Raw genomic sequence first — 25,261 nt, forward strand, 5'->3', positions numbered from 1 at the left:
CTAACGCCAAAGATTTAATCATGTATCCATATTTTTTACCTTGCAAACATGAGTTATCGTAAAAAGTAAAATCTAGAAATTGAAATTTTACAATCTGTCTTAATAAGGTTTTATGGTTTTAGTTCATCAGTGGTTTTAATAACAACATCACAAGTTTGACTGAAATTTCGATGAGACTAACATCAAATCTAACATTTATGTAATGAGTATAGAATGTAACTGATGAACTCGAACTGATGCCAACCCTGATGGTGTCAATTTAAAAAACTTTTATATAAATAATACTTTTTTTTCCTGAAAAATAGTCTCATTACCATTAATTTTTGGCAAAATAGCTCCGACTGTGATAAGATGAATTAACACGTTTATTTTAATCTAGGTGTCGGATTTATATGCATAAATATTTGGCAAAATATGCGCATTTATTTGCACAAAAATTCTTCGAAATATGCACAATGTTTGCTAAATTTGCACAGAGTTGTGCACATATGCAATTTACCTCCGGCGATCCAGAAAGAAAGAACAATAAACTGCAAAAAAAACACGCGAAATATCTATAATTACATTTATTACCTATAACATATTTTTACATAAGAATAAAATACACCATAAACTGCACATTTTTTTGTTTACAATTGTTACAATTAACAATCATATGTTTTTCCAAATTTTCCATTGTAAAATTCTGTCTTCAATCTGTCGTTAAGATTTTGCTTGAAGAAAAACTTCTTTCTACATCAACAAATGTAATTTTTGTTATATAAGTACGTAAAATCCAGCAAAAGATAAATGCAAACGCCGTCAACTATTTTATGAGGAGTATTTAGTAACTTAGACCGCAACCTGCAATAAAACCATTACGCATTGGGAATGCGTTTACTAGAGAACAAATACGGTTCTGGAAAGGTACAAGGGTAGCCACTAATTTTGATTGACAGCTTCGAAAGCGACTGGAGATTTTACAGCGGCAGTACTCATAATTGGAGTCCTTTGCATTTATCTTTTGCTGGACTTTATATACATGTCTTTCGGTCTTCGATGTAATCTTGATGGACACTGTGATAACCCAAACTTCCCGCCTTAAAATTTTGACCTTGAAACAGTTTGAAAGGCCCGCGAAAAATTTAAAAATTCAAAGTTTGGCCTTGGCTGTGATCGTCTAACAAATGAGAACCTACGTTGTGTTTTTTTTTTTTTTTGCTTTTGAAAAATGGCGGGAAGAAGTTCTTTCATACAAGTGCATACACTGTCGAGAGCGCAAGAAATAATTAACAGAAATTGTTTTGGAGGGGGGGAAACGGCACCACCCTCACAGGGGGAAATACGCTGCGAAGATTTACCCCTCAGCGCAAAAACCCCCTTGGTTTTATTCCCGGACGACATTTTATTACATTTCAGACCCTTAAGATATGTGAAAGAAAAACACTCGCGAATTGATTGAAAGAAAAACACTCGCGAATTGACTGGAAGAAAAACACTCGCGAATTTACAGACATACACATATGAAAAACGAACAAATGGAAAATTCTATAAATCTGTTTGGAATCAATGCAAATATTTGAATATCATAAGTTTAATAAACAAAGCAAAAACTGAATCAAGTAACTGGATGCAAATACACAAGTTATTACAGGCGTGTGGCGGCCGATCTCTTTCCCCTTTTTTTTTTTTGTTACGGCAGTTAACAGGAGCACAAGAAAGGTACCCCTGGAGCGTTGTGGCATAAGCGGAGTCTAAGCTACCGGTCTGGAACTGTTCTCCCCCCGCGACGATGATTCTATCTATCGCAAAGCCTACCCCACACGCATATCCCATGACGAACTTTGCCCTGCGGAACTAGGCCATTACGGTCTTCCAACCCGTAGAAATCTCGACTATTGGGCCAAATCGAGAAATGCACAAAGTCGGCGGCCGCCCCTGAATCTATCCAAACCTGTGGACTTGTACAGGTGGCGCGATAAATCTCGCCAGCTCGACTAGGAACCAAACCTCGCTTCTGCCACGTTTTTCTGTGTCATTTAACCTCAATTCCATTTTAAAACATTCAATCTCTTATAACTCTGATGTTAACAACAACTGAACAAGTGTTAAAGTTTCAAAGAGCAATAAACAACATTTAGATTCGTCATACAATCTTGTGAAATCTTAAAGAACAAATAATTCTTATGTGGGATTAAAGTTGGACATCAAATAATTTATATGATAGAAAACATTCATCAACAAAGTATTTACAAAACAAAACTTAGCAAGGATTTATGAGACGAAAGATCTGGTGTGAAATAAACTTGTACAAATAGAAATGTTATGTGAGGTTAGAACTGTAGAACATGAAATTTACGTTCAATTAAATTTATACAACAAATAAAATTACTGAGGTTAAGATTGTGAGATTAAGAAATATAGTATGATGTGAAAATTGCAGAGTTAACATAATTTACAGGAGATTAATATTTGCCACACTTTATCAACGGTTCAAACAAAGAGTTTACATTATACCAAATTATATCATGATCTAAATGATTGGTTACTTCAAAAATAATTTACTTTGAGAAGTTAAAATACTACGAACTGGTTACCCCAACAAAACACATAATAAACAAATACAAAAATATCCAATCATCGCTCCGAGGGAAAAAGCGTCTCGGTGATGTATCCAAAATCGTTGCGAGGAAAAAGCGTCTCGGTAACGTAAATTTTCTGTAGCGTTGGGGGCATGCCTTAATTAATTAATCAATCTGGCGTTGCGAAACATGCCCCGATGAATTAATCGTGATAACGATGATAACCACCTGAGGGGAGAAAATATCATAACCCCCCGCCAGTCCGCAGTATCATGAACTTGTTTAACTGCCGTAAATGAACTATTAGCAATCTTGTGTGAAGAATTTAGAAGTGTTATAATGTAACACTTACGTATATGCATCCAGAGACCTATTCGTAATTAAACATAAGGTGTTTTTCCTGACTAAGTGAATTTCATGAAATCTTCTAGCAAATGGTTAATTTAAATAATCCTAATTGTTAAATTGTGTTTGCTCTAGCTGAGTATTAAGAAAAAGTAGCTTGATTTGTGAATTTTCAAACAAAGAACAGATTCACAACACGTGTTCGCGTCCGACCGGAAGTCTGCAATTTTCGATTAAAAGGGCGCAAGAATTTACCGCGCGGGTTGGGGACAACTGTATCATTATGCAAAATACGTTTGATCGTCGTTAAACAAAGGCTTCCTCCCGTTTTATTAACTACCAAACCAACTAATTTAAACCTAGCGCTTACCACGTGGTCACACACACACAGCCACATTCGTAATGACAGACCCCTCCAGTTTTTCTACCAACCCTCTAACTGAAATTACCCTAGCGCTACGTGCTGCCACCTACTCAAAGATCATGCAAACTAACTCCTAAGCGCTACGTGCATTAGACCATCCATGCATATTTGGTTGCCTATGTTTAAGGAGTTCCTTTTCGTGATTGGACTTTTTTTTTTTTTTTCAAATTCAAATTATTCAAATGCGATTTCGCGCCGTTGTCAATTAATTTCAGCGCGAAAAGTTTGATTTAAATTCGGTCACCACAACACATTTTGGTTTAACCATTCTCTTGAATTAATTCATAATTTAACATCATCGTAAAATTACCAAGACTCGCTTATAAATGACCAGTTTTTACGAAATGACTTCAGTGTAGATATCTTGAAACTATTAACGTAATTTAAATTGTGTAATAAAAAAAACGCTAATAAAAATATTTATTAAATTGACACATACAGACAAAATTATGAATAATAGTTTCTATAATATATGTATGAGAAAACTCCCATCGAAAATTAACATATCGGACTTAACGTAATTATTCTTCAATTATAGATGTGTTTGCGTTAGTGAAAACTCCAGACGTAACTACATTACTAAACTGTTATAAACAATAATCAGTAAACTACTATGTAACTAAAAAAAAAAAAAAAAAAAACTAATGGAGAGAAGAATAAACAAGCACTTTCTTAGTTCTCCAAGTTTCGTATGTATTCCAGATCATAATTCATCAAGTTTGCTCTTTCCGAGTACGCACTATACGTAGCTCCATCCATTTCGGTAGCAACTGCATTATCATTTAAAAGTTGGTGATTTGACCCACCAATCTTTGCCCCACACTCATAACACTGTGCCTCTTGCATAGCACCACCGCATTCCCCAATAGCGTATATATGCCCATTGGGGCACTTAAACCAATGTCCTTTACTAAATCGCATAGCTTCAACTATCTGGATTCGCTCTTCTTCGGAAATGGCTAATCCAGATTTCAGAACATCATTTAATTCAGTCAGAAGTGCTTTCAGCAGGTCGTTCCTCTTTTTTGAAAATCGTTTACTTTCAAAAAGCTGCTTCTCCACAGAAGCGATTAGGTCTTTACCTTCTTCGTTATTCTTGGAGTAAGCAAACTGTGGAACCTTTTGTATACAACTATAATCTACTATTCTGGCTAGTCTGCTAATTTCCAAAGTAACATCCTCGATTTCTTGATTTGTAATGTAGTCAACATCCCGTGACAAAACACGAACTATAAAATTTACTTGTGGGAAGAAAATTTCTCGAGGTGTCGCAATCGAGACAGTTTTGTCGCAACAAATGTTAACCACAAGTTCAATGAGTTGAAGCTTTGCTTTAAGGGATCTCGCTTCATGGATGTTGATGTTTGGGTGTCTGCCTTTCTTGGTTGTCTGAATTCTAGTTTTTATGCCTTGTAGTAAAACGTGTATTGGTTGACAATCTGTAAGAACAAAAATTAATATTAATCATCATAACGTTTAGACACGTAGAGGGTGACTATATACTTACACATAACCAAGTTCCCAGATTGTTGTTCCAGTTTTCTTAAAACATACTGCATATCCTTTCTGATTTCTGTAATATCCTCAAGCCTTCCATTAGTTTTAAACTTAACTGCCGCCACATCTTGAATAGCTCTTTTGATATAGTCACTGTATCGTTGGGTAGTTCTAATTGCCGTCTTACACTTAGGGCAAACTTTATACGAAATCTGATTTTCATTGAGGAGTAACCATTGCTCCAATCCTGTATGTTCAACAATATGCTTACAATCACTCAAATAAACGTATCGAGCATCTTCACTCTCATAACCCAAGAATATCTCCAACAACTCTTCTCTATCACAAACCATGCATTTCGGAGGGCACTGATCTCCACAAAAACCAACACATTGGTGTCCACATTTCAGCAACTTCTGACATGGTTCTGTGCACGGAGGCACACTGCAAATCTCGCCGCAAAATTTATTACACCACTGATGCTTGCATCTTCTGGGACATCTTTCTCTACAGGGAGTACAAATTTCACCACAGAATTTCTTACAAGCGCTATGTTGGCATCTATATTCACAGACTTTTTTGCAAGGTCGGCATGCTTGCCGACAAGGAAACTCACATTTGTGGTCACAAACAAGTAAGGTGCCACATTTTTCCGAGCACCTTTTGTGAACGCGTCCTTGCGAACATTCACCACAACTTCCAGAACACGAGTGGCCACATTTCAGTATTTCTCTGCAGGGTTCTTTACAATATCTCACCAGTAGTTTTGGATCTACACACGATGTCGTCATGTGGCACTCGGTTCTGGTGACCAAGTGACCACATTCTGCTTCTATACCATCACAATCGACAATCTCGGTACATTTTTCAGTGCACGGTTCGTTACATTTCTTCGTGCATAAATGGCCACAAGGCAACTTCAAGGGACACTGTCTATTACAGTACTTGCGACTGGGGGCCTCGCAACATCTCACTTTCACTTGGTGGCCACATATTGCGTTTTCCTTAAAAACCTACAACAAGCTAGTTGAAATCATGAAAATAAGATTGTTTTTGTTACCTTCAACTGACACTCTCTGCAAGGTTCGTTACATTTAGCTTTACAAGGATGACCACACTTCAAGATTTTTGTACAAGGTTTCTCGCAGACGAGTTCATCCACGTCAGATTTACACGGTACGTCATAAAAGTGAGGGCAAAGGGTTCTTCGTTTCCGAACAGTTACAGTACAGGTATCGCACTCCTGCCAACACTGTTTCTTGCATCGGTGCTCCTCACTCTCAATAGAACAGTCTTTCATAAATTTAGTGCAAGGTTTTTTGCATCGATACTGTAAAACACACATTAATAAAAAATCACGGGAATCCTCAAATTACCTCTAAATGATCCGGATCTGTTCGAATGTGGCAGAGTAATTCACAAGAATGTCCACAGGGTTGAACCTGGACATCGCATATGTGTGGACACCTGAAAGTTTGCGGGTCGTAGGAGCAGGGTTTATCGGTTTTATGCCCACAAGGGAGTTCAGTCGGGACTTTAACTTGACATTTGTAGGTTTCAGGATCTACGTGGCAAGGAATATTGACTTCGTGACCACACGGCAAGGTTCTTTCTACCAAGTAAGTACACAATCCGCAATCTTCAAAACACATTTTCTTACAAATGTGGGTTTCGTCTTTGCTGCACAGCGGCCTGAAAGTGGTGGAAGACAAAAAATTGAAAAGTGATTATTGTGGTGTCCCGATTTAAAAATTAATTCGAATAACGGAGGAATTAGTGAAATGATGCACTCTACTGGTTGGTCATTCAAGCGTTTTGCAATGTGACGAAGGTAGATTATAAAGGGTTTCTTGAGTTCACTTTCTGGTTTGGTGGTGCGTATTAAAAATAGTGGATTTTTATTTTAGTTTGTAAATTCACAGCTCACGTTAAGGTTTTTAAAGTCGATTGCCGCTCACGTTCGTGTTCGCCGTTGACGTTGCCGTTGTAATTAAGCCCCGCCCCTTGATCTGATAACGAATGAAAAATTCATCAAATTGAGAATTGAGATCGGGGCAGGTATGGGTGGAGCCTATTCTTATATACATAGTATTCTCTGAATAGCACGACACTCAAAAACATATTTTTACTTTTTCGTGGAGAAATAAGGATTTTGCAGTTAAGCTCCGCCTTCTTGGCTCAAGACGAATAAAAAAAATCATCACAGTTGAGATAGGGCGGGTGGGTGGGGCTACATTTTGCCTTTTTTTCATAAAATGTGTAGACTTATTTCGACAAGTATCGATTTTGCAATTACGCTCCGCCCCTCGCTTTGACAACGAATGAAAAATTCATCTTAATTGAGCTTGGGATGGATATAGGTGGGGCTTAATTTTTGGCTTGCTTTTTTCTTAATATACATATTACTCTTTGAACAACACGATTCTCAAAAACATGTTTTTTATTTCTTGTATAGAAATAAGGATTTTGCAATTAAGCTCCGTCCCCTTGGCTCACGTCGAATACAAAAATCATCACAGTTGAGATAGGGTGGGTACATAGGGTCTTACATTTTGCCTTTTTTTCTTAATATGTGTATTGTAGTCATCTTTTCACAACAAGAAACTTAAAACATGTTTAAAATGGTAAATTTGTATAGGGTAATATCGATTTTTTGCAATTACGCTCCGCCCCTCGGTCTGACAACGAATGAAAAATTCATCACGACTGAGTTTGAGACGGATGGATGGGCTTCTATTTTGGTTATCTTTTTTAATTAATACATTTAGTTAGTTTTTCTTTGTAGAACACCATTAGTTAAGAACATATTTCACATGATAATTTCTCGTAGAAAAATAAGGATTTTACAATTAAGCTCCACCCCTCAGTTTACTACGAATAAAAAAATATATCAGAATTGAGATGGGGGGGAGGGTTATATTTTGCCTTTTTTTTTCTTAATATACATTGTCATCTTTTCACAACAAGAGACTTAAAACATGGTTAAAATGGTACATTTTTCCCAGGAAATATGGATTTTGCAATTATGGGGCTGAATCTAATTACTTTTTAATTAGTATTTCTTTATACAAATTTTCCATTTTAAAGATCTTTAAGTTTGATGTTGTGAAAACAAGTCTATACATATTAAAACAAAACGACAAAATGTAAGCCCGCCCTACCGCCTACCCGCCCTATCTCAATTGTGATGATCTTTTTATTCGTCATGAACCAAGGGGGCGTAACAGCAAAATATTTATTCCTTTACAAGAAATTAAAAACATGTTTTTGAGTTTTGCGTTCTTCAAAGAATACTATCTACATTAAGAAAAAAGGGCAAAATATAAACCCCGCCCACCCACCCCATCTCAATTGTGATGATTTTTTTTGTTCTCAGAAACTTAAGACATGTTTAAAATGGTAAATTTTTGTAGAGAATTATGGATTTTGCGATTAGGCTCCGCCCCTAGGTCTGGCAACGAATGAAAACTTCATTACTACATATTTAGATCAAGGCAGGTATGGGTGGGGCTTAATCTTTGACTTTAATTTTTTCTTCATATACATAGTATTCTTTGAACAACACGATACTCGAAACCATCTTTTTAATTTTTCATAGAGAAATAAGGATTTTGCAGTTAAGCTCCGCCCCCTTGGCTCACGACGAATAAAAAAATCATCACAACTGAGATAGGGCGGGTGGGCGGGGCTACATTTTTATTCGTTTTCTTAATACTTATAGACTTATTTCGACCACAAGAAACTTAAAACATGTCTAAAATTTTTTGTAGTAATCAATTTAAATCCCCCACTATTCTTCCACAATCCCTTTAAATACGGCAAAAGCTGAACATCAAAGTTACTATGAACAGCAATTTGGCAACGAAGTTTATAAATGACAATTTTCAGTTCTGAAAGCAACGTCAGCGGGAACAGCACGTTTATAAATCCCATATAACCGTTATAACATTTTATGTAAATGATTCACTTGTTCAAACTGAACTTATTTTAGTAACGATATCTAAGATTCTAGATTGATTTTACCTAAGTTATTGTATTATTCACACTTCATTTCACACTTCATAACTTCTCACAGGTTTAAAAAAATGTGGTATTTAAACTACTCTTAAACATGAATCCATTTTGAAAAAAGAATTTATCATCGGTTAAATGAATATCATTGTGGACTCGAAATGGAAAGAGTGTTTTATGTTCATTTAGTAGTTATTACATATACGAGTCATTTTCTTACAACCTTATTCATTGTTCATGTGAATATTTATCTGCAATAGCCGTCAGTGTATAAAATACTTACTTGTTGCACTGCGTCTGGCACTTGTAAAACATATGCGTTCTGTCCCTAATATGGCACAAGTATGTACACTTATGACCACACTTCAAATCCATATCACACTTTTTGCTGCATCCACCTTCAGACACAGAAAAGAAGTCAGTATCGCATTTAACAAGCGTGATTTGATCTTGATGGATCTGACACCTTAATGGTAGCGCCTGACCCAGAGCATTCTGTCTTTCTAAACTTGTTTTAATTTTCCCCCAAAGCTAAAAGAACATAAACAATGATTCTACAAAAAAAAAAATATGGTTATGTATACTTTATTTTCACTGGAAAGCTGCGCCATGTTGCCCATTATGTACATAGCATTTCTAGCTCTGGACAGAGCAACGCATACTCTGTTCTCTATAGACAGAAAACCAATTTTATTATCTTCGTTGTTTCGAACTAGTGAAAGAAGTATAATATCGGATTCCTCTCCTTGGTAGTTGTCTAGAACTACAATTTTTACACCATCCAACAAATCGAGATGTGCTTTAATCATGTTCTTGAATTCGAAGAACTGGCCTAAATAAGCAGCCAAAATTGTTATATTTTCTGGATTATATCCATTCAGAACCAAATGTCGTGCTAAATATATAAGAAACCTAACTTCGTGAAGATTAATTTTGCTTGACCCTTCATAAGGTTCTTCTAGGTTGTCGTGGTCAATGAAAAAGAGACAATTATCAATGCCTGTAATTACTGGTCTTTGTAGTACTGAAGGATGATCTTCCAAAAAGTCGTAAATTGCTGGTCGAATCAAACAAGCAATTTCTGGTCGCATGCGATGTTGTACATTAAGCGTGTAGCAGTGTAACTTATTGATAATCATTCTTTCAAATAAGCTAATCCCAAGACGGTACTGCTTTTCCAGATTGTAGTTAGCTGTACTTGGTCTTAACTGTTTATGATCGCCTATGAGAATGAGGTGTTTGCAATGTTTTGTAACAGAAGTCACAATATGTGCTTCCAGTACTTCAGCTGCTTCCTCTACGATCACTATAGGGCTCTTCAAAGTTTGTAACGAAGACCTCAAACGAGCAGCACTTGTCGTAGTCATTCCTATCACTTGTGCATCTCTCATAGTTCGCACATCTTCGATTTGTCTCAGTTCTTCATATTCCTTACACAACGTAGGAAAATCTTCGCAGGTCATTTTCAGAACATCAGCTTCACGCTGTCGATATAGACTTAACCAATAAAAATATAAATGCCATCTACTTTCAAAGGGAATCGTGTGCGGTCTACGCAAGTCGACGTTATCTGGTTGTCGGATGCGGCCTTGTAGATATCTACCTTCGGATAAACGTGCCTGTTTGGGTAATGGTTGTTAATTACCAAAGCAAGTGAACTACTTTGTAGAGAACTTACCTTTACATATTCAAATGTGCGGTGCAATTCATCCAGGTATATACGCGTCTGTTCTTCTCTAATTAGTTCGTGGAAAGTCGGGTTATCTATTTGCATTAGTTGCACTAGTGTAGTTTCGTATTCTCTCATTTGCTCTCGCATCGAATTCAATGTAATTAAGAAAAAGCTTCTTTTCACCTGAGGTAAGTAATCGAACACTTCCTCAAAAATCGAATCAAATTTTGAAATGATATGATTGTTAAAACTAGCGTCATCAGCCGAGTTTTCTGAGTACACATCGTTATTAACTTCGTCATTGATTCCTATTCGGTTGAATTCATTCCAAACCTGAAAACCATAAATTCAGTCCTAGACATATCTTTAAACACACTTTTTACCTGCATCGCTTCTAGATTATTGTGTGTCCTGCGCTGTCCATGATGAGTTTCTTCTAGAAGCCATTTTATTATGTCATCTTGTTTTGCCGTTGCAAACCAAGTGTCTTCGTAATCGGGTATTACTTCAGCGAAGTTGTAAAATGATACTACACTATTAAAATACTCGATCTGTTGCAGATTCTCCGCTGTAACTTTTATGTTGCGCAAGCAATCTTGAAGTTCCCTGCGTTTAATAGAAACGGTGGCATCTCTTTCAGATTTGTTTCTCAAATTATAAGGTTCTAATCTCGGGTTTTTAGACTGGCCACCCACACGAATAAGACTAGTGGTGACTGGAAGAAGACCTTCCAAAAATTGGTCTAGTGCATGGTTGGTATAACAAATCACCAACATGGGAGAAAAATCGTACCACAAATCTTTATTTTTTAATAACGTTTCTGCTATCTTTAGTCCCATGTAGGTTTTGCCAGTTCCTGGAGGACCCTGAATCACCGCTATTTCCTGCGTTATGGCCGCTTTAAAAGCCACCATTTGTGATTCATTCAAACTATAAAAATTGTCGTTGGGCCATTCTAACAAAGGGTTGAATTCGTGCCCTTCTATTTCGTAGGTACAGTCAGGCGCTGTTAGGTATTCAGGAGGCTGGACGGAAGGATTCACTCGTACGATGTACCTTTCCATGGGAAAGTTTTCTTCAGTCATGTTTTTAAGAACTGTTAAAACGTGAAAATAGGGCTCAAAGTAAACGCTACACTCAACCATCAGGTACGTACTATTATAATCTACAGTCAGTCTTTTATCAAAAGCGACAATTACTTGACCTTTTGTCAAATCTTCCATTTTTCGTTGAGCCACCTTTCCAAAGAACAAAGTCTGGAAGTTATCTTGAGTGAAGCACAATAATGAGCCAAACATAAATCGTTTGGAGTTCTGAAAACTTAACCCTTTCTTTTTTTTGGAGGCAAACTGAACTCGAAGACAGTAGAACTCATTGATGGTTTCGCTATTTAAAAACTGGACTGCCTTATGAATTTTAATGTTGTCGTTAAGAGGTTGCGATGCGCGGTAATTGGCAATGCCATCTCTCAAAGGCCCCACGAAATCCTCTCTTAGAAGCCGAAACTGCACGTCTAAGTAGTGATTTACGTTCTGGTACGGCCCTTCTACCACATTTTGTCGCAGAAACCCGCGACCGCCAACTATTTCTTCAGCACTTGGATAAACGCTGATTTGGCGAAAATCATCCGGAGGGTCCAAACTCTCAGCTGCGGCTGCTTCTTCCGAACATTTTTGCTTTTCTTCTTTTTCTTTAACGAAAATTTTCATCATGTCTTGCAGTCTTGCGGCTTTATCTTTGATATCTTTACTCAATTGTATGTTGTGCTGATCTTCAATGACGGGAATATAAATCTTGAGTGAATTCAGGATCGCTGGAAAAGTTTTACACGCAAAAGTGGGGGTTGTGTGCAGTAAATCTTCACAGATTTCCAACAGATTCGCCCAAAATTCATTAGGTTCTCTCCAAAAATGCGAATTAGGTCGCTTTTGGGCTAGTGGCAGGCAAGCGATGAATTTGTTTAGTTGCGCCACGAACTTGTCGTTGAACGAAGAGTGAAGGATGCTATATTTTGTATCGCTGAATGCGGAACTACTCACTTTTGTTAAAATTTTTACAATTAAGACAACAACGTCGGGGTTTAATTCTTTTTCTAATAAATCGGTGAAACCTTTGCGCTCTTTTACTAATGTTAAAATTATTTTTTCCGCGTCATTTCGAACTAAGTCGTCTAAAAACGTGTAGCCCATTGATCGGGGCTGTCTGCTACCGAATCTACCATGGTCCGGTCGATGTTCCTGAATACGTGAAATGCGAAAAGGTTGTCCGTTTCCTTTGTTAAACTTGGGTTGATAACTTTCATTTTCCCTTTTATTGTTGTACATAGAACTGGAAGGCCTATCTTCTTCATTTGCTTCATTTGTAAGAAAAAAATATATATTAACATTTTTTTCAGTTTCAGTTTCATTAAATGATATTTAGAGGGCGTTGTAAATTTTAATGATCTTTTAATGATCTGTTTACATCAAGGGCGAGAGATAAGCTTCGACCAACTTTTAACTTACTTAGTTACGAGAATATACGGAAAATTTCAAAACATGTCTCAGATAAAACTAAGATGTTGCGAAACAATGATAGATATTAAGTAGATGTGTCGGAATGTCAAACCGTTTGTTTATTGTTTGAGTAAATCCCTAAAATTACTTTTATATGTACTTAAGTAGTTTATTTACCATTGAAGCTTATTTATATTTTTACCCTGTTCCGAGTGGTGAGTTAAAATTAATACCATCAAACGCGCGGATAAAAAACTGAACAATTCTTGAAGTTATTCAGATATTTCCAATAAATATCATTTAATAATTTTTTGAGATCACACCAATTTTCTGCTGGAGATTAAAAATAAATTAATCCACAACTGCGCAAAAATGGCACGACATAATAAGAAGAAAGGAATTGATATTCCTACACTTTAAGAGATAATGTGAGATATCTCTCCATTCATTGTTTAGTTTATAACACAGAAAAAATAACGAACAGTATCTACATATATCATTCGTATGCGTCATTAGTCATAAGCGTGACTAATAAAATAATGATAATACATTAATCCCATGTATCTGCACATGTTGTATACCCGACGCTCATTGTAATCATTACATAAGGTGTTGCAATTTTCTGAAGGATTTTTTCATTCACAAGCACAAGTCAAAACAAGTATTGTGTCCATCTGACGAATGTCTAATTTCATGTTTTCGCAATGTTTCATGATTTATTCTATCTAGGTATAATCAAATTACAGTACTTAAATCTGAAAAGAATAAAATTATTTGAAATTTAGTAGGACGCTGTACACTAACTTAACAATTTCAAAAAAGTAGAGGGTCGGCCAACGTACTCGATTACAATACTTCCTTCGCTTACGCTTGGGAAGTAAAAATGAACAAAATTGTATTTATTCCTTATAGAAAACTTATGACGTAGTCTTAAACAATAAATTATAAAATCAATGTTTATTATAAGTATACTTTCAACATACTAGATAATTTTTTTCTATAACTGCTATTCAAAAAGCCCATTTTCGCATTGGAATTAAAGCGCAAAGGTAGTGAGAAATTTTTGTTCACACTGCACATGCGTATTAAAACGTGCTTATCATATAGCCTGGGACTGCAATTGTCATTATTCTGTTATTTAAAAATCAGGACTGTCGATAGAACAAAAGTCGGACTGAGATTAATTTAATAAAACAAGTAAACAAGTCCGATTATTGCTAAATTAACAAATAACTTCGTGTGTTTATGATTGCATGTTGAAATTTGTCATAAGTGCCTTGAGTGACGATTCGGACATTCAAAATACTCCATCAGAAATAACGGAAAAAGCAACAAATGCTTGAGCGAATTTATTATCAACGATTTTTCTCGAAAAGTATGAAATAGCCTACGATTAACTGTATTTCAAAATGAGTTGTATGATAAGTTTTTAATAAAACTGTTATTGTAAAGTTGTAAACTTAAATTTGGTCAGAAAAAAAAATGTGCTGACTTGGAATATATCAGAGACTAATGAAAAATCCGCTGGAACGCCACAAAGTTGCGCCGGAATTATTTTGTACATATTCGCTCTGTAATTAGTCGTGTAAATTCGAGTTACTAAGAAATAAAATTACTGAGTTTAACCCACGCCGATTTTAATCACCCGTTCAACATAACACTATTACCACATTTTTTTGGAAAAGATTGTCTGGTATATGTAATACCCATGGAGGTAGGATGATATATATTCTAACCACGGTAATACCATCTATCAATAGGAACTGATTATGTGTAACGCTGTCTAAAAAAAATGAAAAGATAATTTACTTGGCAAATTTTTGAGCATTGTCGTCAAAATTTCGCTGGGAAGGAGTGGCAAATTTTGGTTAGTGATCTATCAAACTGACGACAACTTCAAAGTGTGAGAGAAATTTTACAGCAATTGCAAACAGATTGTAAAATTTTATTATACTATTCTATTTTTGTTTGCAAAAATCGGCACTTGCAGAGTAAAAAATATAAACGACAAGCCCTAATATAGATTATATTTTCCATATCTTAGTGTTTATGCAGCAATAAATAAGCCATTTAGTTAGCTGACACAATCGAGTCAAATACATTTCTTTATATATTTTTTTAAATATTATCTAAAGATAAGAATATATTATGACGGGAACAGATCTTATCAGTACACGTTAAATTAATGTTCTATAATATCGAAATTAATGCTATCCCACAGTCTCTGAGATAATTATTTTCGAATTTTGTAGCTATTTCGAAAAATTATAAGATTTGATTTTAAAAATATTACTTTTAAATAATAACAGTACTGTACTGCCAAATTTTCAGGGACACTGAGTGAGTCGTTTTTGATTTAATCAATAAAATAGATGATCTCATTCATTAATTTTTTCCTGTATAACTACTTAATTCTGAGAAATGAGAATGCATTCATAAACGACAGAAATAAAGATTATATTTTAGGTAGGGAGATAGGATTTATTCGCCAAAATTTTGACTCGCGATTTAGACTGTTTACGATGTACTTACAACATTTGCAATGTTTCATAGTTTTAGGTTTTCAGTTTCAAAGGATTTTTAAAAATACTTGCAAGTGTAACTTATGAACAAAGTTCTATTCGATTAATCCCTCATTTTGAAATAGTTCTGTTATGAGAAGCTACGTATTCCTTACGAAAAAATTGGTGTAGTAGAGACAGTACTTCCCTCGCTGTCGGAAATGTGACGACCGCATGTCTATTATGTTTTTTTTCTCATTACATTTTTGTAGCGGGGCATTAAAAAAAAATACGATGACGTCATCAACATTTTTGCAATGACACGTATATCAGTTTGGATAGATATAGTGTAATACTAAAAATAAAAGTACTGTATTCCCAAATTTTCGGGAAAATAAATGCCGCGTATATTAGCAGAGCCGACTGAAAATCATTTATGTATAAGCATTCTTAATTTCAGACAACAATCGGTAACATTTGTTGAGGCTGTGTACGTGAGAGTGAAACAGAGAAACTGCAAACAATACCGATGGTCGTCCAGACTTTTTTATTGCTTCGACTTCCGCTTGTATATAACAAAAATTTAAATAAAATCCAATGTTTTATATAAAAACATTGGATTTTATTTAAATTTTTGATGATGTAATTCACAATTGATTGATTATAACTTGCGCTACAAAACAAATGCATGTGTGCAATGTTAAAGTAAATGTAAATAAGCGTGCTAGGCCTATGTTTCAAACGAGTTTTTACTTCACAAAATTTTGTGTCTATCAAATTGGGTTGGTGCAATGTAATACTAATAATAACAGTCTTGTATCTCCAAATTTTCGGGAAAATGGAGTGAACTATTCCTGATTTAATCAATGAAATAAATTGACCCATTCATTAATTTTTTTGAGCCACCTGTTTAAACAAATCTAAAAAATATGAATGTAATTATAAATCACAAGTACAGACTCAGCATATTTTGTACATTTTAGATAGGACATACTCAGCAAAATTTTGAGCTGACGTCATCAATTTTCTGGAGGGGACAAGTAAATATATTTTGATTAAAAATTTATCATGCCTATCATAACTGTAAACCATCTGCAAGATTTCAAAGCATTCGGTTTTGCAGATTCCAAATTAAATTGCAAAATGTTGTTTCATAATTTTGATTTTTTTTTTTCAAAACCCTGGACGTTTCGGGTAACATAACCTACATGCGTAGGACTATGTTATTTTGTACATTTTAAAACCCATTTACTATGTACAATTTTGAAGTGACGTTATCACATTATTGACGTTATAAAATTTTGGTTAGCGTTTTACCATCTACATGATATTCCTAATATAAATACAAAATTTGACAACAATCGGCCCAGTACTTGCGGAAATTATCTGTCTAATAAAAATCCCGGACAGCAGACAGACGGAAACGGGACTCATTTCTTCGTCCTCTAGGGGTCACGAGAGGTTGAGAAAATGTAAAAGTAGACAGTCGGCCGACGAACTCGATTACAATACTTCTTTTGCTTAAGCTCGGGAAGTAAAAATTACGAAATGAAACGATTAATTTTATACACCAAATCAAAAAAAATTGGTCTAAAGAGTTTAGACAGTACTTCCCTCGCTGTCGGAAACTTGACGACTGCATGCCTATTGTGTTTTTTTTTCTCATTACATTTTTGTAGTGGGAATTTAAAAAAAAATTGTGATGACGTCATCAACATTTTTGCAAGGACACGTATATCAGTTGGGATAGATGTAGTGTAATACTAAGAATAAAATTATTGTATTCCCAAAATTTCGGGAAAATGAATTGGGTCGTTTTGAATATTGATTTCTTATAATCAATAAAATAACGAAACAATTTACTCAGGTATACGGCGCCGGTGTGTAATATCTAGAGAGCGGATTTCTGTCGGGCTAGGCAAGGCCAAACTCGGTACGGCTCGTACGGGATGCGAATTCATTGCGATTGCGGACTGCACTTCGTTTATTTGAGATTACAATAAAGCTGTTTCGTTGCACTCTGCTGCTAATTCCCGTTCTCATTTACTTAGCCGTTTGATTAATAAATCGTTAATTATATTTATGGAATTAGTACCGATTAAACGTGACGTAGCCCGACAAAAATCCGCTGTCTGGTAATATGAAAGGCAACTGAAAATCGTTTATGTATAAACATTCTTAATTTAAGATGACAAGCGTAACAGCATACGTGAAAGTCAAACAGAGAAACTGTAAACAAAACGACCATCGGTTTTATTGCTTCGACTTCCGCTTATTATATAAAACATTGGGTTTTATTTTAATTCTTGACGGTGAAATTCACAATTGGTTGATTATAAACATGTCTATTCTACATTCGCGGAACCAAGTGAGCGCATAAAACAAATGCAGGTCTGTAATGTTAAAGTCGATGTAAATAAGCGTGCTACCCTTATGTTTCAACCGAGTTTTTCCTTTAACAAATTTTGTGTCTACCAAATTGGCTTGGTTGGGGTGTAATACTAATAATAAGTGTTGCCTTTAATTTAATCAATAAAATAAATTGACTTCATTAATTTTTTTGAACCACCTCTTAAAAAAAATCTAAAAAATATGAATGGAATGATATATCACAAGTACACACTCATCATATTTTTTGCATTTTAGATAGGATTTATTCAGCAAAATTTAAGAGTGACGTCATCATTTTTTTTAGGAGGGATGAACAAATACATTTTGAACAAAAGTTTACCATGCTTATAATAACTTTAAAATATTCCCAAGATTTCAAAGCATTCGGTTTTGTAATTCCTGATTAAATCGATAAAATAAATTCACGCCTTCATTAATTTTTTTGGGTCACCCTGCATATGCAAATCCAAAAATATGAATGGAATGATAAATCACAAGTACAGACTCATCATATTTTGTACAATTTAGATACGATTTATTCGGCAAACTTTTGAGCTGACGTCATCAGTTTTTTGTAGAAGATAACCAAATATATTTTGACTAAAAATTTATTATGCTCTTTATAACCTTAAAACATCTGCAAGATTTCAAAGCATTTGGTTTTGTAGTTCCTGATTAAATCAATAAAATAAATTTACGCATTCATTAATTTTTTTGAGTCACCCTGTATATGCAAATCGAAAAAATTTGAATGGAATGATAAATCACAAGAAGAGACTCACCATATTTTGTACATTTTAGATAGGATTTATTCAGCAAAATTTTGTGGTGACGTCATAAATTTTTTAGGGGGGACGACCAAATACATTTTGATCAAAAAGTTACCATGCTTATGATAATTTTAAAATATCTTCAAGATTTCGAAGCATTCGGTTTTGTAGTTCCTGAATAAATCAGTAAAATAAATTTACGCTTTCATTTATTTTCTTGAATCACCCTGTATATGCAAATCCAAAAAATATGAATGGAGTGATAGATCACAAGTACAGACTGATCATATTTTGTACATTTTAGATATGATTTATTCGGCAAATTTTCGAGCTGACGTCATCAAGTTTTTGGAGGGGATAAGCAAATATATTTTGACTAAACATTTATTATGATCTTTATAACCTTAAAACATCTGCAACATTTCAAAGCATTCTGGTTAGCAGATTAAAAATTAAATTTCAAAATGTTGTTTTATAATTTTGATTTTTTTTCCAAAAATCTGGACGTTTCGGGTGAAAAGTCGATTCAGAGTTGTAAACTACATGTGTAGGACTATGTTATTTTATACAATTGAAAACCCATTTACTATGTACAATTTTGAAGTGACGTCATCGCATTAGTGGTGCGGATGATTAGACAAATTTTGGTTAGCGTTTTACCATCTACATGATATTCTTAATATAAGTACAAAATTTCACAACAATCGGTCGAGTACTTTCGGAGATTATCTGTCTAATAAAAATCCGGGACGGCAGACGGACAGACGGACGGACAGACGGACGGACAGACGGACGGACAGACGGACAGACAGACGGAAATGGGAGACCTATTTCTTCGTCTTCTAGGGGTCATGAAAGATCGAGAAAACGTAAAAGTAGAGAGTCGGCCGACGGACTCGATTACAATACTTCCTTTGCTTACGCTCGGGAAGTAATATAGGACACCTGATCTACAGTATATAGTAGAAATCATACGTCATTGTAAGCTTTTTTTTCTCACTCTTGCACACACAGTATCTTTACATATTGTTAACAAATTAAAAACCAACACAAATATCAGGACTGCCTTATTTATTTTATTACATAATAAAGAAAATCCAGACAGGTCTTATCTTTGTCCTGAATCCTGATATTCTGAGAAGACAGAATTATATCTGTGTTTATTCAAACTGTATGCATTTATCGGATCGGATATGGAGAAAAAATTGTTCCTCCATGATTCGTATTAAAAAATTGATTATAAAGAAAATTTTGATGCAAATATACGCAAAGAATTGATAAAATTCGTGTAATCGGATTTATCATACTATTATATCAAATTATCTTACCTTTTGTTCTCCAGGTTTTTTCCCTATAAACATTGGGGGAGCTATTGCCCGATCTTCTTCCATGAAAATTGTCCATAGCTGTACTTCACAAAAGTGAAAACAGTGGCCTCGGTGAAAAGCTTCTACATACATTTAGTATTTTAATAAGAACCGTCCCAATAAATAATAAATTAATAAATAGGCACTTACCACCCAAACTAAAGAAAATATCTTAAAATAGGTACGTCTCACAAATACTTTCTTTTGGGTCACCACCCAAACGCGAATGACTCCAGCACGGAATATTCGCGATTTTACTCCATTTAAAACATTCAAACTGTATTAACCGTTCCTGTCTATCAACATCTTTTGTTGTCTATTTTTCAACATTAAGCACAATTTGACAAAACTATAAACTGTGTTTCACTAAACATAACCGGTTATTGAATATTTGTGTCCTTAATAGTGGAATTAAAGCTTGTATGACAATTATCGTCGCTTCCAGTATCAAGTAATGTTGAATGCACTCTGATATCCAAACAAACGTTGCCCCGTTGAGACGTATAAGAAGGGGAAACCCAGAAGTACGCCGGGCTACCAACCCTGCACCGTTAAAAAAAAGTTTGTGAATTTGATGATTCGATTGAAATAAATTAGAAGAGGAACGAGTCAGACAAGAAGAGGATATGCTTCAGTGATCAGTGACAAGAAATATATTCTTGTACAGCTGGTGTAATGCGACTTTGTGCAAATTATATTGTTTTAATTTTTACCGTTGGCAGTCCTGTCGTAACAGTACATATTTATATCCACCGTAGCGAAGAAATTTTTTTAAAAGTTTCTGTGATCAATTTGATGTTTTTTGAACTTAAATAAATAAATATGTATAAAATAAAACACGTTATATTTTACACATCACATTTTCATCTGGAAACGACAAAGAGCAATTGTTGAGAACACAATTTTATTCAATTAATTATTATTTTTGTGCGTCAGCTTGTTATAACAATACAAACATTGGTAACAAATCGTCACACATACAAATTGTTTTTGCATTATGCATCAGTTATAAAGTGTATTTGACAATAATTCAATTATTCAAGAATCTAAACATTGACCCTTAGAATACTTTAACAGTTAAAAAACTTGTTTAAATTACTCTAAGTTTATTAATTACTATTGTACTTTGTGGTAGACCTAGTCCTTACACATCTATTTGTGCGTACTTTGGCAGGAAATAATATAATAAAACTACACAATAACATGGAACACAATTTTTTAACTTTTAAATATTTGGTTAATTACAACGCAATTATGTGTAGATGATAGACACTATCATTAAAACTGTTAATTCAATTATAAAGGTATTGTATAATAATTGGTTCAGACATATAATAAATAAAATCTATTAAAAATTTACAACTAACAGCGTCTAGCATTACATAAAATCTTTAAAATCACAAGACCATAAGTAAATTATTTTCATACAGAATCATCTGAAAGCACAAGGTATTAACATGTACTACACTACACACAACACTCTTACCATGATACCACCATTTTGTTTTCTTTGGATTCTTATTGCAAGTTTTCACATAGAAAGCATTGTCTGGTGGTCTTTGCTGCAAAGGGACTTTATAGAGACATTTGATTTGTTCTAGCCTAGGTGACTCACCTTTTCTTTACAACTACTGAGCATCGATACAATCGAAAGACAGACCGACTGAACTGACAAAGCAGGTGACCAATCGTCTGTTAGTATAGAAAGACAAATATGTCCATTGCTGTATATGTGTGGATGAACTGGAATGTTATTCCCTACAAATGTTACCTAAAACATTGACAAAACAATAAACACTATTACAACAAAAAAATCACTTTGACACCTCAGGCGAGTCAAATGGGTATTTGTTACTAAATTTAAATTGCAATTGAAAACGTTCTCCTTCATACAACGTTCCTGCAGCCCCTTCCATATTTATAATCCAACTATGAAGAATAATATTTTTATTATGGATTAGCCTATCTACAGCGAACTTACTGTAACAAATTCTGTTCGGCCAAGTCGGCATCCACTTCTACGCCCGGTGGAGGCTCCTTCATGAGGGACATTAGTTCTTTTTGTAGTCGTTTCTAAAACGAACTCGGCGCATGATAACGCAATGAAGGAAAAACCAATGATTTGACTTACTTCAGATGGTGACATCCCTGCCATTTTGGAACTAACTTTTCATTATAAAATTGATACCTAAAGCGATCTAACTGAACGCAGTAGTTAATAAATCAACTTCAATTTAGCATCGACAGAATTTGGAAAACTTACTTTTGACGTTGAAAACAATCGACCAGATTAATTTGGCCTCTAGCACGTCTCAATTCTCAAACAATGAACAGCTCACCATGGTTTTGTAGCAAAGTAAATAGTTCCATTATTCACTTCTACCAGTGGCGTAGAGAGGGGCGTCTTGACAGGTCACGATATGAACACGTCACGATTTCAAAACACTCGCAGATAAAATTATCTATGGTTGGGAAAATAATTTGACATTGGTTTTGAACATTTTTAGTTAATTAATGTCCCTCCTCTTCTAGCTGTGTGCTGTGGTTCTGGTTCCTAACAAATAAAAAAAAAATTTTGCAAATTTTCATTAAAAAAAAAACTTGAGCTGCAGTAACTAATTTAAACCGATTTAATAATTTATTTAAAATATGTAGGTTACAAATGTTCGATTACGATTTGTACATGGAATAAACAGAACATACAGTTTGCTTCAATAAGCTGATGTTCGTTGAGCTATACATTTTTATTTAAAAAACAAAGAAGGTACATTCAAGTTCCAAAATATCTAGCCATACAGTAGTTAAGATATACGAAAAATCTTGCCAGTGTCACACAATCTGTTATTTGTTTGCTGAAGGTACTAAAGAAACAGTTAATTGATTATAAAATTTTGAATTCACAACTGAAAGATGAATCGTTAAAAAAAAGGTAGCTATTATTCTCGTTTAAATTTATAGTTTTTACGTATTTAAATTTTATGACTGCTATTAACTGAAGTGTTATAAAACCATTTGATTTGTGCTAATCATAGGTTGCACTCATAAAATTTTGTGGCAGCAACCATGCATAAATAAAAATCACAAGCATGAATTAAAAAAGTTTTTTAATTGGTGGTCTTTTATCGAAGGAAACATATAGATAATAATCTATATAAAAATGTGAATATTTCCATACAGTATGTTTTTTTAAGTCCACCACCTGCTGCTTTGTATGGGTAACATTAAAACTCTCCTATACATCTAATAATTTTGTACAGTGGCAGTGGTCTACCTCATTTTGGCTTTTTGTTTTAATATGTGTAGACTTCTTTTCACAACATCGAACTTAAAACATGTTTAAAATGGAAAATTTGTGTAAGGAAATATCGATTTTGCAATTAGGCTCCGCCCTATAATTGCGAAATACATGGCCATCTTGTTGTGTAAAGATGGCTAAGTATGTTAACAAAATAAAGACAAAATATAAGCCCCGCCCACCCGCCCTATCTCAATTCTGATGATTTTTTTTATTCGTCGTAAGCCGAAGGGCGGAGCTTAATTGCAAAATTCTTATTTTTCTGCGGGAAATTAAAAACAAGTTTTTGAGTGTTGTTCAGAATCGAAAATCAAAGAAATCGAAAAATCGATTAGCTGGAAATCCAAAAATTGTAAAATTAAAAAATTTAAAAATTGGAAAATCGAAGATAACATCGAGAAAATGAAAATATAAAACTGGGGAAAATGAAAAATAAAAATCAAGAACTTGAAAAATTGCGGAAGCGAGAAATTGAAAAGGTTGGAAAAATTAAAGTTGAAAAAACGAAAAATTATGAAACCGAAATATTGAAAAATGGAAAAATGAAAGTAAACGAAAAAACGAAACATTTTGTTATCAAAAAACTGTAAAATCGAGGAAAAAGGAAAACGAAAAATTGAAATACCAAAGAATTGGTCGAAGGTACATAAGTTCAGATTTTTAGAATAATTATAAGATATTAGAGGTAGTTCTGTAAAAACTTGTTAAATAGGGTTACTTTTCAAATCTAGTACAGAATTTTGTGGAGAGATACATAAAGATACGCACTTTATATGGTAGAAATAAAATTGGGTTTTAATATACAGAGTGTCCACAAAAAATAAATTGAAACAATTTTCAAATATCGATATTTCAGTATTTTCAAATAGAATGTTCCGTGTTTATTACTGTATCTTATTGTTTTTCGTTTTCATTCATTTTTGTTAAATATTTTTTGTAAAGTTGATACTTGTTGCGATTTCTCACTTTTACTTCCCAAACGTAAGCTAAGGAAGTCTTTCAGTTTCGAATCAAAAAAATGCAAAAATTACAAAATTTTAAAATTTAAAAAATCAAAAATGAAAAAACAAAAAAGCATAAACTAAAAAAAATGAAGAAAAGAAAAATTCAATATGTTGTCTTTTTCTCTTAATATACGTAGCAATATTTTGCCTTTTTGTTTTAATATGTGTGGACTTCTTTTCAGAACGTGGAACTTAAAACATATGTAAAATGGAAAATTTGTATAAGGAAATATCGATTTTGCAATGCTCCGCCCCATAATTGCAAAATCCATATTTCCTTGCAAAAATTTACGATTTTAATCATGGTCTAATTTCTTCTTGTGAAAAGATGGCTATGTATGTTAAGAAAATAAAGGCAAAATATAACCCCCGCCCTATCTCAATTCTGATGACTTTTTTATTGGTCGTAAGCCGAGGGGCGGAGCTTAATTGCAAAATTCTTAACAAAATTAAAAACAGGTTTTTGAATGTTGTTCAGAATCGAAACTCAAAGAGATCTGAAAATCGATTAACTGGAAATCCAAAAATTGCAAAATGAAAAAACACAAGCGCCTAGAAAACTCAAAATTTAAAGTAAGAAATCTAGAAGGTGCCAGGTTTACAAATGTGACAAAGGAAGTAACTTAAGCTAATTTTGTTTTCGTTTTCCACTAAAAACAACGTTGTGGACTTAAAAAAAACTTCTTTAGGTATCATATGATTGAAAAATCCCCCACTAGTGAGTTATGGATTTAATTTTTTCAAAAACTATGGTGGCAGTAGTATGTTTTTTATTGAAGTTGGCTGTCAGTTTGACATTAGCATTGTCAGTATAATAAAAAAATGCTAGAAGTATAAAAAAAAACAGAATATGCAATTTTAATTAACCACAGTTGTTATGGAAATGAAGTTTGCGAACAATTTTCCATGATCTTACGAATGAACAGCT

The 25,261-nt window shown here is 34.2% G+C and overlaps 2 protein-coding genes across 3 annotated transcripts; both read right to left on the reverse strand.

Moving 5' to 3' along the window:
- Positions 1-3,736: 3,736 nt before the first annotated feature.
- On the reverse strand, positions 3,737-20,391 carry LOC135135670 (NFX1-type zinc finger-containing protein 1-like). The gene is made up of 10 exons (XM_064064805.1): positions 20,185-20,391; positions 19,996-20,117; positions 10,894-12,863; positions 10,517-10,843; positions 9,423-10,457; positions 9,122-9,369; positions 6,204-6,519; positions 5,888-6,157; positions 4,838-5,840; positions 3,737-4,769 (listed from the first exon to the last, which is right to left on the reverse strand). Exons 2-10 carry the CDS (start codon positions 20,069-20,071, stop codon positions 4,003-4,005), a joined length of 6,012 nt encoding a protein of 2,003 aa, XP_063920875.1. The 5' UTR covers positions 20,072-20,117; positions 20,185-20,391; the 3' UTR covers positions 3,737-4,002.
- Positions 20,392-21,364: 973 nt separating this feature from the next.
- Positions 21,365-22,419, reverse strand: LOC135135338 (ubiquitin-conjugating enzyme E2 W). 2 transcript variants are annotated; one of them, XM_064064369.1, is made up of 7 exons: positions 22,298-22,419; positions 22,166-22,232; positions 22,016-22,107; positions 21,861-21,963; positions 21,650-21,805; positions 21,521-21,596; positions 21,365-21,470 (listed from the first exon to the last, which is right to left on the reverse strand). In XM_064064369.1, exons 2-7 carry the CDS (start codon positions 22,187-22,189, stop codon positions 21,457-21,459), a joined length of 465 nt encoding a protein of 154 aa, XP_063920439.1. In that variant the 5' UTR covers positions 22,190-22,232; positions 22,298-22,419; the 3' UTR covers positions 21,365-21,456. The 2 variants fall into 2 exon arrangements, with proteins under 2 accessions (XP_063920439.1, XP_063920438.1); XM_064064368.1 differs by having other exon boundaries at positions 22,166-22,236.
- Between the last annotated feature and the right edge of the window lie 2,842 nt (positions 22,420-25,261).

This window comes from Zophobas morio, unplaced genomic scaffold (assembly GCF_036711695.1).
Source record: "Zophobas morio isolate AGI-343-1 ecotype UQ-CSIRO unplaced genomic scaffold, CSIRO_AGI_Zmor_V1 ptg000024l, whole genome shotgun sequence".
NCBI classification, from domain to species: domain Eukaryota; kingdom Metazoa; phylum Arthropoda; class Insecta; order Coleoptera; family Tenebrionidae; genus Zophobas; species Zophobas morio.